This window comes from Paracoccidioides brasiliensis (assembly GCF_000150735.1).
Source record: "Paracoccidioides brasiliensis Pb18 unplaced genomic scaffold supercont2.3, whole genome shotgun sequence".
Lineage (NCBI taxonomy): Eukaryota > Fungi > Ascomycota > Eurotiomycetes > Onygenales > Ajellomycetaceae > Paracoccidioides > Paracoccidioides brasiliensis.
In genome coordinates this window covers 1,149,565-1,163,111 of record NW_011371360.1, presented here as the reverse complement: position 1 = coordinate 1,163,111, position 13,547 = coordinate 1,149,565, and the positions used below count along the sequence as shown (strand labels likewise).

At 46.0% G+C, this 13,547-nt stretch overlaps 4 protein-coding genes across 4 annotated transcripts; all 4 read left to right on the top strand.

Moving 5' to 3' along the window:
- Positions 1–1,378: 1,378 nt before the first annotated feature.
- Positions 1,379–2,278, top strand: PADG_02731 (uncharacterized protein; the record flags this gene model as incomplete). The annotated part of the gene is made up of 2 exons (XM_010760280.1): positions 1,379–1,907; positions 1,986–2,278. 2 exons carry the CDS (start codon positions 1,379–1,381, stop codon positions 2,276–2,278), a joined length of 822 nt encoding a protein of 273 aa, XP_010758582.1.
- A 1,071-nt stretch (positions 2,279–3,349) lies between these two features.
- On the top strand, positions 3,350–5,147 carry PADG_02730 (uncharacterized protein; the record flags this gene model as incomplete). Its single annotated transcript, XM_010759803.1, has 2 exons — positions 3,350–4,848; positions 4,940–5,147. The coding sequence occupies 2 exons, from the start codon at positions 3,350–3,352 to the stop codon at positions 5,145–5,147; spliced, it is 1,707 nt and encodes a 568-aa protein (XP_010758105.1).
- Positions 5,148–6,138: 991 nt separating this feature from the next.
- On the top strand, positions 6,139–6,899 carry PADG_02729 (translocation channel protein TIM22; the record flags this gene model as incomplete). Its single annotated transcript, XM_010760279.1, has 3 exons — positions 6,139–6,258; positions 6,374–6,469; positions 6,567–6,899. The coding sequence occupies 3 exons, from the start codon at positions 6,139–6,141 to the stop codon at positions 6,897–6,899; spliced, it is 549 nt and encodes a 182-aa protein (XP_010758581.1).
- Positions 6,900–8,745: 1,846 nt separating this feature from the next.
- Positions 8,746–10,634, top strand: PADG_02728 (uncharacterized protein; the record flags this gene model as incomplete). Its single annotated transcript, XM_010759802.1, has 4 exons — positions 8,746–8,754; positions 8,926–9,002; positions 9,333–9,924; positions 9,999–10,634. The coding sequence occupies 4 exons, from the start codon at positions 8,746–8,748 to the stop codon at positions 10,632–10,634; spliced, it is 1,314 nt and encodes a 437-aa protein (XP_010758104.1).
- Positions 10,635–13,547: the final 2,913 nt, after the last annotated feature.

Sequence of the window (13,547 nt, the reverse complement as noted above, 5' to 3'; positions counted from 1 at the left end):
ATGGTTTTGTGATAATATATTTGCATTCCTCGCCGTCAGCGGTTTGCCAAGAACTCACTTGTTTATGCTGCTCAGAATAATAGTTGACCTTCCTCTGCGAGCGGACAATAAGATTTCTGAGAATGCCATGATTGATTACAGGGAATGCGCCCAACCCTCAAACACGCGTGTTAGCATTAGCGAACATATTTGACCATCATATTGTCCGTGTTCCGTATTCTGGAGCGGGTTTCAAGCCCAATTCGATTCCTCGTGGCTGACATGATCTCTGTTCTATGAAATATGTCCCCAGGAGGAGCAGGGAACTCTCGAAATCTAGCAGAGCCGATGATAGGTAAGGACAATATTGGCGCACCGGGGGGAGGAATGCTTCACTGCAACCTGTTGGGAGTTAACCGGATGAGGCAGCGTTAAGCCTTGTCGAAGATATGAACCGCTGGCTCAACAAACGCTCCGCTCATCAACAAAGTGATAGATCCGTGCCCTAGTGTTTACTCCCTTGTGCTTTGCATGGACTGTTTAACTGTCATCTGGCACACCTTCAAGGGACATTGGCATTCCAGTTGGTGCTAATTTCTGGGAGCCCTCGTCTTTTAAACCGTGGCTATGTTGGAAAATTTTGGTTGCCTACCGACTGCCGGATCTCTGTCGTCCCTTATCCCATCTGTCGGATTCGCTTGACGACCAAACCACTATCGCTTCAAAAATCAATACCATAGATGGGATTTCTGATCTATATTACACTGAGTAAGAGATAAAATTTACGGCATTGATCCGGTTAGATAATTGGTGCTGCCATCCCACCCGCTGGATCTGTATTCTTTGGCAACAACGGCAATGATAGCTACCCATGATGATAATTTCTACTGGTGTAGGCTGGGTTAACTGAGCATTAAGCCCTTTTATTCCTAGTTATGAGGATGTTGAGGATATTGCAAGAGAGGGTTCAGGCTGTTAAACCCGAAGGAGAATATCTTCGTTGCTATTAAGCTTTCAAACAAACCAACCTTTCCGGTTCCGATATGACTTGGAACATTCTGTTGCACGTTTGAGAAAAGTGAAAAAGGGGTAAAAGAGGGGGAGAGAGAAGTGTAGATGTGGACTCCGCTATTCAATCATGGTAGTTACCTTGGCCCTAGGTTGTTGGTATAACGAGAAGAATTGAAAGCAGGCAGGCAGTTGATGGACTCAAAGAGTCCCCACACCCCCCGCCAATGCCTTGGAGTTAGTTAACCTAAAAGATCTTTTGCCGCGGCGAGATATGGTTAGCCGTTTGCATTCTTTCTCTTTCTAATAGGCACTGAGACGTATCCGTTTATATCAAACGCGAACTGGGTCATCTTCAGGAACCAACTCGATATAATCACCAAAAAAAAAAATGTCTTTCACCATCGAGATCCTCACGTCCCCCTCAGATGCGCCAGTACTCGGCAAGATCAAATCCGACGCTTTCGAAACCAGCACATTGACCCGCTATGCATTATGCTGGGCAGGCACACCGAGAGAAACAGTCGAGAAATGGTATACGGACCGCGAGGAACAAGATCTTCAGGACCCGCACCAATACACAATTATTTCAGTTCTGGCGGATCCGGATACGAATGGAGTCACTATTAATAACTCGAGCTCGGGCTCCGGTACGGTAGCAGGCCATCATAATAATAATAACAGAAATACCAGTAATACTACGTGTAGAAATCGAACTGTGGCCTCTTGGGCACGGTTTGGGATCCCGCATGCCAAGCCGAAGCAGGGAAATGGCCAGATGGAGGAGCCGGAGTATAAGAAGCTCAAGAAGTATCTCATGCAGAACCCACCGTCGGGATGCCATCCGGGTATCTACGCTGCGTTTCGACGGGGGATACTTGGGGCGCGGGAAAGGTATTTGGATGAAGAAAAGGATTACGGTATGTATAGCACTAATGCACCTGATAAGCTTGTGTCTTTTTAACCAGATAACTTATTTCCTAACATGAATTGTGCAGTTCTTGAAATTCTCGCCACGAGCCCCGCGTTTGAGCGGCAGGGTCATGCTTCTCGGCTACTGAAATGGGGTATTGAGAAGGCGGAGGCTGACGGGGCCAGAATCCTCCTCGAAGCCACACCTGCTGGACTGCCCCTTTATCAGCGACTGGGTTGGAATGTGGTGGACGAAATGCGAATAAAGCTGGCGGATCATGGAGTCGACGCGGAAGGAGATCAGGATGGATGTGCGGTGCTGTATATTATGATTAGAGAGCCGCAGGGGAATTCGAATAGGAGCTGCGGAATTGATTAGCGGCCTCTTACCTTTAGTAGGATTGAAATTGAACTTTCAGATGACATAGTTACAGGTGTAACAAGTAATGTTAGAAATGTAAGCAAATGCATTTGAACCAGTATGCTCGATATTAGACCGAGAGATATTTGTCTCTTATTAGATAAAATGCCTGCATATTTGTTTTGATCGGGCTGTCTTTCCAGAGATGCGAGCAGATGTCGGCATTTTCGACATTCTTCTATGGTACTCTTTCATCAAAAGGGACTGGAAATTCCTTGCAGAGTTATATCTGACGGAATGCGGCAGCAAGAGTTAAACATATAGTTGCGTCACTCCTCTGTTGATCAATAACACAGATCCATGGGCAATCAATCTATGGGGTGGGAACTGGGTCCAACATGACAGGATAACGAAACGGAGTTTCAGAAGCTGAAATTGGACTTTGGGACATTTTCAGCATCACTGAAGAAAAAGAGGTTCCCGGGGTCAGGCTGCTCCCTCAACTGACCCCGCATAGATTCTCTTCTTGAACCCCTCCGGAGTGTAGAAATTGAACTGATCTTGGCTCGATGTTTCAGAGCAGAGCATTACAATGACAAAATAATTTTGAGCCTCGGCTCCCCCCAACATTCAAAGGATTAGAGCATCTCACTCACGTGACGTGTCTATACCCCTGCGCTAAACCCGAAGCAGCAGAACCAACCTTGGTCACTGGAGCTGGCCGCGTCTTGGCGATGCGGCTCAGCTTGTGTTAGTGTTTAGTGTTTGTTTCTTGTTTCTCCTGAACTCCTGAATTACCATTGAGATCAACAGTCAAACATCCATTATTAATTAATGCTATTATTCTAATAAGAGTGGATGACGGGCTAGTTTTTTGTTTCCCTGGCGTGTTTTGTTTTCTTCCTATCTTCATTCCGCCCATGTCTATCCTGAAGTGATGGCCTGTTTTTGTTATTCTTTACTCTAATATATCACCACACTCGTTCTATATACTTTCAATCTCTGGCTGTTGGATGGTTTTTTAAAACACACACACACACACACACACAAAAAAAAAAAAGTATCCAAATAATTTTAATCCAGGGAACCATGGATAGAACCTCGATCATTCCAACCCCTGATCTTCACCCGGATGAACATGCAAGCTCATCGTCATTCGAAAACCCTCAACAGGCGAAGAGAGCTTCTCTCCCTCCACGTCCCAATGTCACTGCTCGTCACACAAAACGGCTCACCTTAAACTTCCCCATTACTGTTTCTACCTGCATTGCATCTCATCCCACCTCTAGCCAAAATTCGCCTGCCTCGAGTATCATGAGCTCAGCAACACAACCATCCCTCATCTCATCACCTGATCATTCCATTGCGTCCAGCCAAACCGATGCAAACAGCAGCAACTATGACTTTCTCACTGTCTTGGCCGCTCAAGAACGGAAAGTGCTGGAGCTGAGAGAAGAACTACAAAAAGCAGAGGCAGAATTGGTTTCACTCAAATGCCAGTGGTCTCTGGTAGAGAAGGATAGGAAAAAAGCAGAGATAATCCATCGCACATATCTCTTAAAACAACTCAAATACGCCGAGCAGAGTGTTGTGGATGGTTCAAAATTCCCCAATTCGGACCAAACAACTTTAGTTCCGAACCACGTGAAGACGGGTCGTGAATTGGAGGGAAGGAATAGCCATTGGAACTCACAGTCTTCATCTTCGGGGCACACCCCCAGCACGACCACATCCGCGAAAGGCAGAACAGTTTTCCAGGGTTCCAAACACACCAGAACCCTCTCTTTACTTTCAACTAGCACGAATTCCGAATTCAAACTCCCATTTCCTCAGCTGCAAGATTCGGGGGTTCCGGAACAGTCAACAATGTCGAGATCATCAAGACACCCTAGGTCTGCGACTTTACCATCCGTCGAGCGCAGCAATAACAGCAAGCCTGCGAACGAAGGGAACTTTACAGAAGCTAGTGAAGAACAAAAAGTGCAGTGGCGCCGCACTCTGCCACCGATTGCTCGAGATGTTACGGCTGACGCCCTTATGAAAACTGGTCGGCAAATGGCTGCCGACTTGAGAGAAGGCCTTTGGACATTTATTGAGGATATTAGACAGGCTGCAGTTGGAGAGGAAGGGATTAATGGGACAAGATCGAGGATTACAGTCGCCTCCCAGTCTGGGACTCGAGGAACCAAGATGGGGGGATCGTTATCCTCTACAAGAACGGGAAGATCTACGACTTCACGAGGGGTGGTAGACTCAACTTCCGGTAATGATTCAACGTCAAAAGCCCAAGAGATGTCCTTTTGGAGTGAATTCGGCATTTATATCCCTGATCAGACGGCCAAATGCCCCCAATACGCCGGAAGCCCCAGCGGTGGCAAGCAGCAGCATCGTCAACGTCAACAACGACAGGAACATGAGCAAGATCCAGAAGACTCGAGCCCTCAGGACGGAGATGATAACTGGGATATGTGGGATAGTCCTCAGTTGAAGCCGAAAACGTATAGTCCATCATCCAGCAATTCAACTTCCATTTCTAACCGAGATCGTTCTCCATCCACGGATACCAGTAGTCCGCGTACCAGCGTAAGGTAAAACAACACCCCCTTTCCCATCCATTTATCCATACATCCATCTATTCACTCCATCCCGAAAATCATCACCAAATTAACAGCCCACTAGTTTTGCAAGCCATACAACGTCTCCTATAACCGAACCTGAGCAGAGCGCAACCAAATCAGATGGCATCCCTTGGCCTGTTCTCAGCAAATTCCACCCGTCCACTTTTTCCCGCACAGCTTCCCATTTAATGGCGGAGTGGGAGCGGAGTCTAAGTTCACCGGAAGAACAGAAACCTCAAAACAGCCCCAGCGGATCGAAGGAAAAGTAAAATAGCTTTGATTTCCCCTCCACTTCCCTTTCTTGAGCTCTCTACCTTTTTCTCCTTTTTGCAAGTAGCAGCACCCTTTAACGACTGAACCGCCTGGCTATCCATCCCCCGGGGCTTCCCATTTTTCTCACGCTCATATGTATGATCAAATTATGTCACGATGCCAGCGAAGTTATCCATTCTCAGTTTAAAGTGTAAAGCTAAATTTTCAGCAAATTATTCACGAAAATTTACCAACCTAAGCCCTCAACGAGTTTGAGTGACTGATGAGGAGAAGATGTGATTTTACGCGTGTACATTATTTCATCTCTTCTTTTATTTTCGTTTGCTTTTTCCCTTATTTTCTAGTGTGTTCTTCCTTTGTAAATATTACCGGCCTCTGTTTTCCCTGTTGCTCTCCTTCAAGTCTAACAGTTGGGTGCAGCTGAGTCTTCCGTGTAGTTGTTCACCTTTAGATAGATAACCTGAACACCTGACAATTATATGACCTGTATCTGGTTGATTGGTTTTTGTATTTAAAATATGTTCCCCCCTTCATTGTCCACAGTGACAATGGCTTTTACATAGATAGCTATTATGTTTCCTCCTTACAGGGTTATTCCATGCATTACATCTTGAACGGGTTCGACTCGCGCCGAGCTTCTCCTTAATTTCTATCACGTGGTTGTGTGTCCGATCATAGTGACGCATGTCTTGGCATCCAAACTTTTTTTCCATTTTGAACGGAAAAGAAAAGTAGAGTTTGATATACAAAGAACGCATTGAAAGGTATCCAGAAGAGCTGTGAAGATTTGAACAATCATTGGGGAGATATTCAGAACCGAGCACAGCGCCATAATACCTCCCGCCATATAATTCTGCGATTCTCATTTCCATGTCGTGGACCTAATTCGAGCAACGGAAACGAACACTAGACAGCGTACCGCATTTCAGATTAAAAGAATATATCATCCCGAATCCTCTCCACGCGTTATATCTCCTGTGAGCCAATATGAGTTTCCCAGGCTCCGGCGGGAATAGTCCCGCGGCCTCATCGATGGCATCGGGCATGGGGATTAGCGGTAGCAGCACCTCGGGGATGAGTGATCAGGAGGCTGCTATGGTGAAAACAGTGAGTATATATATATATATATTGCTTTATGGTGGAGAAGAAATATAAGCATGGGACCTCTTTACATAAGGAGCGCGTGCTGACTATTATCTATTACTTATTGTCGGGAACATAGATGACAGCAGCAATGGAATCCTGCCCCGTCAAAACGGTCATGGCAGGCGGAATGGGATTCGCTCTCGGAGGTGCATTCGGATTATTCATGAGCAGTGTACATTTATTTGCCCCCCCAACAACAACCCAACCCAACCCTCCCCGCAATATACCAGCAAACCAACTAACCCTCCCGATTTCTATTCAATATCAAGATGTCCTACGACACCCCCCTGACCCCCCAAGGCCGCGAACTCTCCAGCCTCCCCGTCCGCGAGCAACTCCGCCGTGGCTTCAAAGATATGGGCATGCGCTCCTTCAGCTCGGCCAAAAACTTTGCACTGGTAGGCGCAATGTTCACCGGGACAGAGTGCTGTATTGAAGGGTTGCGGGCGAAGAACGATCTGGCAAACGGCGTGGCGGCCGGGTGTATTACGGGCGGGGTGTTAGGGGCGAAGGCGGGGCCGCAAGCGGCGTTATTGGGGTGTGCAGGGTTTGCGGCGTTTAGTGCGGCGATTGATGCGTGGATGAGACAGCCGTCGGATTGATGCTGGTGCTGGTGGCGGTGGGGGTTGGATTTCTTTTATGGTTGGCGTTTTGGATGGAATGTATATGGGTGCTATGCTTGCTATGCTTGCTATGCTTGCTTGTGTCCTGTTAGAAGACTTCCTTTTTCTTTCTTTCTTTTTTGATATGCATTTACAGGCGTTTTCCTTTTGTGCATGATGATATTTTCAAGAGCTGTATCATCATCACTGAAGGTTATGGCGAGAAAGATGAGGAACATACGGTCTGGTACCACTTTGCATGTGAGGAGAAGGCAAGAAAATCCCAAAGCCATCATCTACGGGTAAATGTATGTAACTGTACGATAAGAGAGTCTACTAGAGCAAAGAAAATATATAATAGAGATGTCTCAGTTAGAATCTTGTGTCATTACTTGTGGTGGAGAGCAAGTATTCAACAGAGCCATTATATATTAAATAGTTAAAATTTGAAAAATATATATAAAATAAGGAAGTTTGCCGTTTCTATCTCAGAGAAGTGACTCTCGGTCTAGTGGCCACAGGAATTTTGACTCTCTGATCAATAAACGGTAATAATTTCATGAATATAGTAGACTACTATACTTGTAAACCTGCTTTCAATACAACAGCTGTGGTCTTTTTGACTTGAATTTCTAACTTCCAATTTGATATTTAATTTTTAAAGCCGTAGCTTATTCAAAGACTGTTTAATAATATTATTACTCTTCTTCTTCTTCTTCTTATTCTTATTCTTATAAAGCTAACTAACTAATTAAATTTCAAATATTAATTCTTTTGAAATAAAAAAACTTTAAAACTACAACTTAGGAAATTTAGTAATTTACTTTTTATCAAGAAGAGTGGTGTTCTTATTCATCTTCATCACTTCTTATAAACATATTCAAGAGAGAAAGTGTCTGAAATCTTCAATCAGTAATCTGAAATTCTTCTTGTTCAGATCTTGATTAATATTACTGCTGCTGATGAGCTATATCACATTTAATTCTGTCAGCTAATTCTTTAGAGGCTGAAGCTGCAACTGCAGCCTTAACAGAAGAAATAAGTGGTTATTTTCTAATTCATCAATGACTTTCTGAATAGATAAATCCATTTTGAAAAGGGGGTTGAAGATAATTCGCGTTCAGTTGGAAGGGTCAATATACGCGGGTGGCTACTTGGGTTAGTTACAAGTTACTAGTTACCTAAGAGCGTGACATTGGACCAAATAGTTGCCACCACCACAGCTATATATAGTTTTACTGTAGTTATATATACTAATAATGCCTTACTTATGGACAGTTCCACAGGTGTAAGTTCCATGGGATCATGGAACATATAAAACTGGTCTTGAGTAGTAATACAGAGACAAGTGGTTACCAGATAGAGGGAAGGGGAATGAATAACCATAACCATAACCAGAGCCCGTTTCGAAAGCCTGGGGAGGAAAGGGGATGCAAACGGAATCCGTGATACATCGACCGATGTCCCACGTAACTCAACTGCACAAATTATTTGACTGATCCATCGTAGAATTTTGTTTTGCAGTTTGTTTCAATTAAATATTAGCTATCGAGAGAGAAATCGAATTAATCACAGGATATTTGGTGGTTTGGAACGACGGTTGGACTCTGAACCAAAGAACTGATTTAAGTTGCATCAGCTGAATTCCCCCCACCCGAAGTTGACTTACTCAATCGGCTTCCTCTCTCGTTGGGAACTTTCTTTCTATCCCATCTTTTGGCTTAGGACGGAAGATTCGACAAGAAATAAAATACCACGAGTGACAAAGGAGCCTGAAAATAGTAATATCAAGAAACAAAAAGGGAAGATATCGAACCAATTAACAGAAGAAAGAAATTCCTCAGCCATGATTTCGGTGAGTGAGGGGAAGGGGAGTGCGTGGATGAAGTGTATCTAGTTATCATCACGTCAGGTGGTTTGATGTTGATCGAGACAGAAACGATTACACAACCGTCAAACCACCACCACCCCCCCCCCCATCTATGCCAGACGTCCTTTTCTGAAGGTTGTTCTAACGCCCTTCTAGAAGACTTGCCCACAGCCCCTGGCGGTGCCCGAGCGCCCTCTAAACCGAGAAGCTCCTCTGTCCGAGCTGGTGTCGAAGTAAGCCCGAGTCCCGGTGTCTCTTGCCCCCCTTGCCCTGCTGCGTGTGTGACTGCGTGTGTGACTGTGTGCATGCTGCGTGTATGCTGCGTGTGTATACTGCGTGTGTATACTGCGTGTGTATACTGCGCGATCTCTCCATCCAGATGCCTGCTAGCCCCGAATTGCGTGATTTGTGTGGCGCATCAACCGCTCACCGCTCAACCACTCACCACTCACCACTCACCACTCACTCCATTATACTCCCTAATCCAACCATCCTATCCACTATTAGTTGTTTGTCGGATGAGTTTAACTATAAGCTAACGTCAAATCGCACCCCCCGGTCAGGTTCCTCACTCCAACCCCAGATGCCTACAACCGCAACCACAGCGCTATCCCTGAACTCGATCCGGGAACTCACACCGTCTCCATTACTGGGGATGTAGCGAACCCCCTACGCCTGTCCGTGGACCAGCTGCGCCATGAGTTCCCCCAGCATGAGGTCCTGAGCGCTCTGCAATGTGCTGGCAACCGCCGCCATACCATGCGTACCAAGCTCAAGGAGGTCGTGGGCCTCGATTGGATGGATGGCGCCGTCATGAATTGCACCTGGAGCGGCCCGAGACTCCGGGATGTGCTGATCAAAGCCGGGGTTAGGGGGTATAGTAATGATACGGAAATGGTTAAGGATCAGGATCGGAAGGAGAATAAAGAAACTGCCAACGAGAAGTCCAACACGACTGCGAATAGGCAACAAAACAGCAAGAATAATAGCAGAAATGATGGTGCCCGTGCTACCACGGGGGAGGCAGAACAGGCGGAGATGCATGTCCACTTTAACTGCAGCATGCTTCCCTGTGAGGATGACAGCTATTATGGCGCCAGCATCGAGTTGTGGAGAGCCATGGAGCTTGACAGGGAGGTCATAATCGCCTTGGACGTAAGAATATCCCCTTCCCAAAGAAAAATCAATAAACCCATTTTCTTTTTATAATTATTCTAAGACATATCCAGATGAACGGCAAACCCCTCCTCCCCGAATACGGCTACCCCGTCCGCATCGTCGTCCCCGGCGTCGCCGGTGCCCGCTGGGTAAAATGGCTCGACACCATTTCCGTCCACCCCCACGAATCCCCAAGCTTCTACCAACAGCACGACTACAAAATCTTGCCCCCAGAAGCCCTCACCTGGGAAATCGCTGAGCAGTACTGGTCCAAGGTCCCCTCCATGCAATCCATGCCCATCAACTCCGTTGTCGCTGTGCCAAACGATGACGAAACGGTTACGCTTCCCGCCTCGGGGAAGATTGAGGTTAAGGGCTTTGCTGTGCCGGAGGGGGCGGAGGGCCCTGTGACGCGCGTGGAGGTTTCGGCTGATGGGGGCGAGACGTGGGTTGATGCTGAGCTGGACTATGGGGAGAATGGTGATGGTAATGGTGACAATAATGATATGAAGATGAAGTGTCAGACGAGCAAGTGGAGCTGGGTGCTCTGGAGGGCAGAGGTGGAGGTGACAAGGGGAGGAAACAAGACGATCTACAGCCGCGCCACTGATGCGGGCGGGAATACGCAGCAGGAAATGTCGCCGTGGAATTTGCGCGGGGTAGGGTACAATGGATACGGCGCTTCGTGGAATGTCTCTGTGGTTTGATTTCGATTTGATCCGTTTTCTCATTTCCGTCTCTCGTTTCCGTTTCTGTTTGCCGGAGTTCTTGGTATTAATGCTTATGTTCGTGATGAATACTCCAGAGGTAAGAAGTGTACGGAGCCAACTTTCATGGATATATATATACACAGGCACCCTACACATTTCCAATTCCACCTTTCCTTTTCTGCTAAGAACAGCCCCATCCCATCTCCGGCCCCCGTCCCCTAGATCAAATGTATTATAATGCTGTTTACTGTGGTTCAACACAGATCTTCTTGCGCTCACTGTTTGGAAGTAGAATGGGGTCGACGTATGTTAAACTGCTCTCTTTATCTTTCAAACAGATGCTATGCTTGCTGGGCAGTTCCATTGGAAGAACCTTTGGTCTCCAATGTATGTCCCTATCTATCCCACAGTGCTCTTTCGAATGATGCCGTTCCATATTCACAAAAAGGTCTTCAAATTCACTTTACAATTTTTGTTCCTCGCATTCAATACCTGGCTGGACATTACCTTCATCCTTTCTCAAGTGTCTATCACTCACCCACTGGCCCTATCTACTACAACTCTTGGAAGCACTACGATACCGTATTGTAAAAGCCGGCATTTCCCATTTCTCACTATGGAAAAGTGTGATCAGAACATGATCAACCCGATTGCATCTCCACACTCGCATGCCCTTGGGTGAGTCACAGGCTTTCCAGGGGTGTGGGAATCCAGCAGTGATTATCAAGAGCGGCGATGCTGGTACAACGAAGTATATATATGTCGTCCATCCTCTGCAGTTCTTCCTTGCGTCCCCTTCTTTTCTCCTGTCGTCCGCTCCCTTTTCACCGTCCATACATATACGTTGGAAAGGGAGAGCGAGAGGGACACGGAGTCATGGGTTATAAAGTAATCCCCCTCTACATCTGTTTTTTTAAATTCTATTCCACATCCATCATTGGGCATCTAGATGACACAAAAGTGGAACCCCATAACGACAAATACAGCTACCTAGGAACTTGGAAATCAACCTGGACATGAGCCCATTCCTTACAGCTTCGCTGTTCCACCTGGGCGAGTTTCTACCCTAAGAAAACGAATCTGTACGGAAACATTAAGGTGCAGTACAGTCACCTAAGGGTGACTCCCGGAACTCTGTACGTAGATACCTTAGGTTGACACAACATTATCCCTTGATGCTGATGTCGGCAAATTGCTTACTGCGGATATAACTAGAACTCAGCGCTGCTCTTCCAAACAGTTTCTGCTCCCTTCCTACCTGTGACACCTAGTGCAAATATGTCAACGCATACATACGTGGGCACTTAATTGCTACCTTTGCACCGCTAGGCGACATTTGTATGCATCACTCCGTACCATATGTTACACTGCCTGGACGCATGTGTGTGAATGAACAAGAGCTATACCCTGAAAAGTTGGGTCTCCACTACCATTCTTTTTATTGAAACCTGGATTGAAACATTATGAGCCATCTCACGCAGGCGTTTGAGCTATAATTCCTCATTCTTCCTTTCTCAGACCCAAGCACTAATGCGACTTAGCCAAACAGAATTCCTTAGCGTTTGATGATTTCATGCCTTTACTTCGGCGTGTGAAGAGAGCTAGTGAGAAAGAAAGACAGTGGGAATGAGTGTTGGCGGTTGTATCTTCAACTATCTAGTTAACGTACCGTCTCTACAATGCATAAGTTGTGTGCGCCTTTGTAGAAGATGTCGCGATCATTTCCTCGGAATCGCAGATTTCAGAAAATACTGCAGAAGAGACAAGCTGCCTGGCACTTCTAAACGTCATATGTTGACGCGGTTAAACAAATCGAGTCCCCGATGCTTGTTTGGCTCCAAGTCCGAGCCTGTACAGTTACACGGCTCAAAACTTGCAAAATGCATGCTGCTTGTGGTGTGTTGTGCCCACCCCCCTGCAATATTCGTGCGAACGCTGTCATAGGCTCTTCAAGACCATTGCAGATCACGTTGCCTTAGATGTCGGTGCTGCAAGCTAAACCGTCTCGTGTTCAGTGGAGGTGTTATGGTTACAGCTATATGATCACTCGCTATCGCAATAAAAGGTCAACCCCGTTTTGAAGACAACCTTACCTTTAAATCTGGCTCGTTCATCAGAAGAAATTGACTGTACAGAGATGGAGAAAAGAGACATCTGAAGCCGAGTTTGAATCAGATCTCCAGTACTGATACGACAGGAGAAGATGGTCTTTCTCTATGCATAGAACAGTGTGAAGAAATAATAGATTGATAAAGATTCGATATATACATGATACATGGATAAGATAGAATATGGTCCTGTGGGTGCTTCATGACGGTAACGCATGGACTCTGCCTAGGCACGTCCGCATGTTCTGTTGTTCAAATACAAAGCACCGTCGCTGTCTGTCAGGCCTTGTACGCATTGGAAATTAACAAGATCCTCCAATCAGGCTAACCTCTTCGTAAACTGTACCGAAGCCTTGTTTGTCTCTACATCTTTCTCTAAATGTCCTAGATCAAGGGGGGTTCACCATCAGCTCAACGGCTTTCTTGGTTTCGTCGTCCCTTGGAAGCTTCTCGCATGCTGTGCTGATGGCCGGGTAATCCGAGATCCAACTGTTGTCAAAGATTGCTGCTTATTATCAACCTCCCAACCTCAACACCCTTGCCAGCTACCTTACTCCACAGTAAGGTGGCCTTGTGTATCTCATACCAATCGCGGTAATAATAGCCGCCATGTCTTCCAGATATCTCTCAACCACTTGCGGATATCATTCGACGATTTTGGAGCCCTTCTTTGCTATACCCTTTTGCTATCAAAAATCGCCAGTGAGAAGCACCAAAGAGGGATGGGATATATATAGGGATAAATTAATACAAAAACCAATAATCATTTCTAATATTAACAATTAACCCAAGATAAATGAAT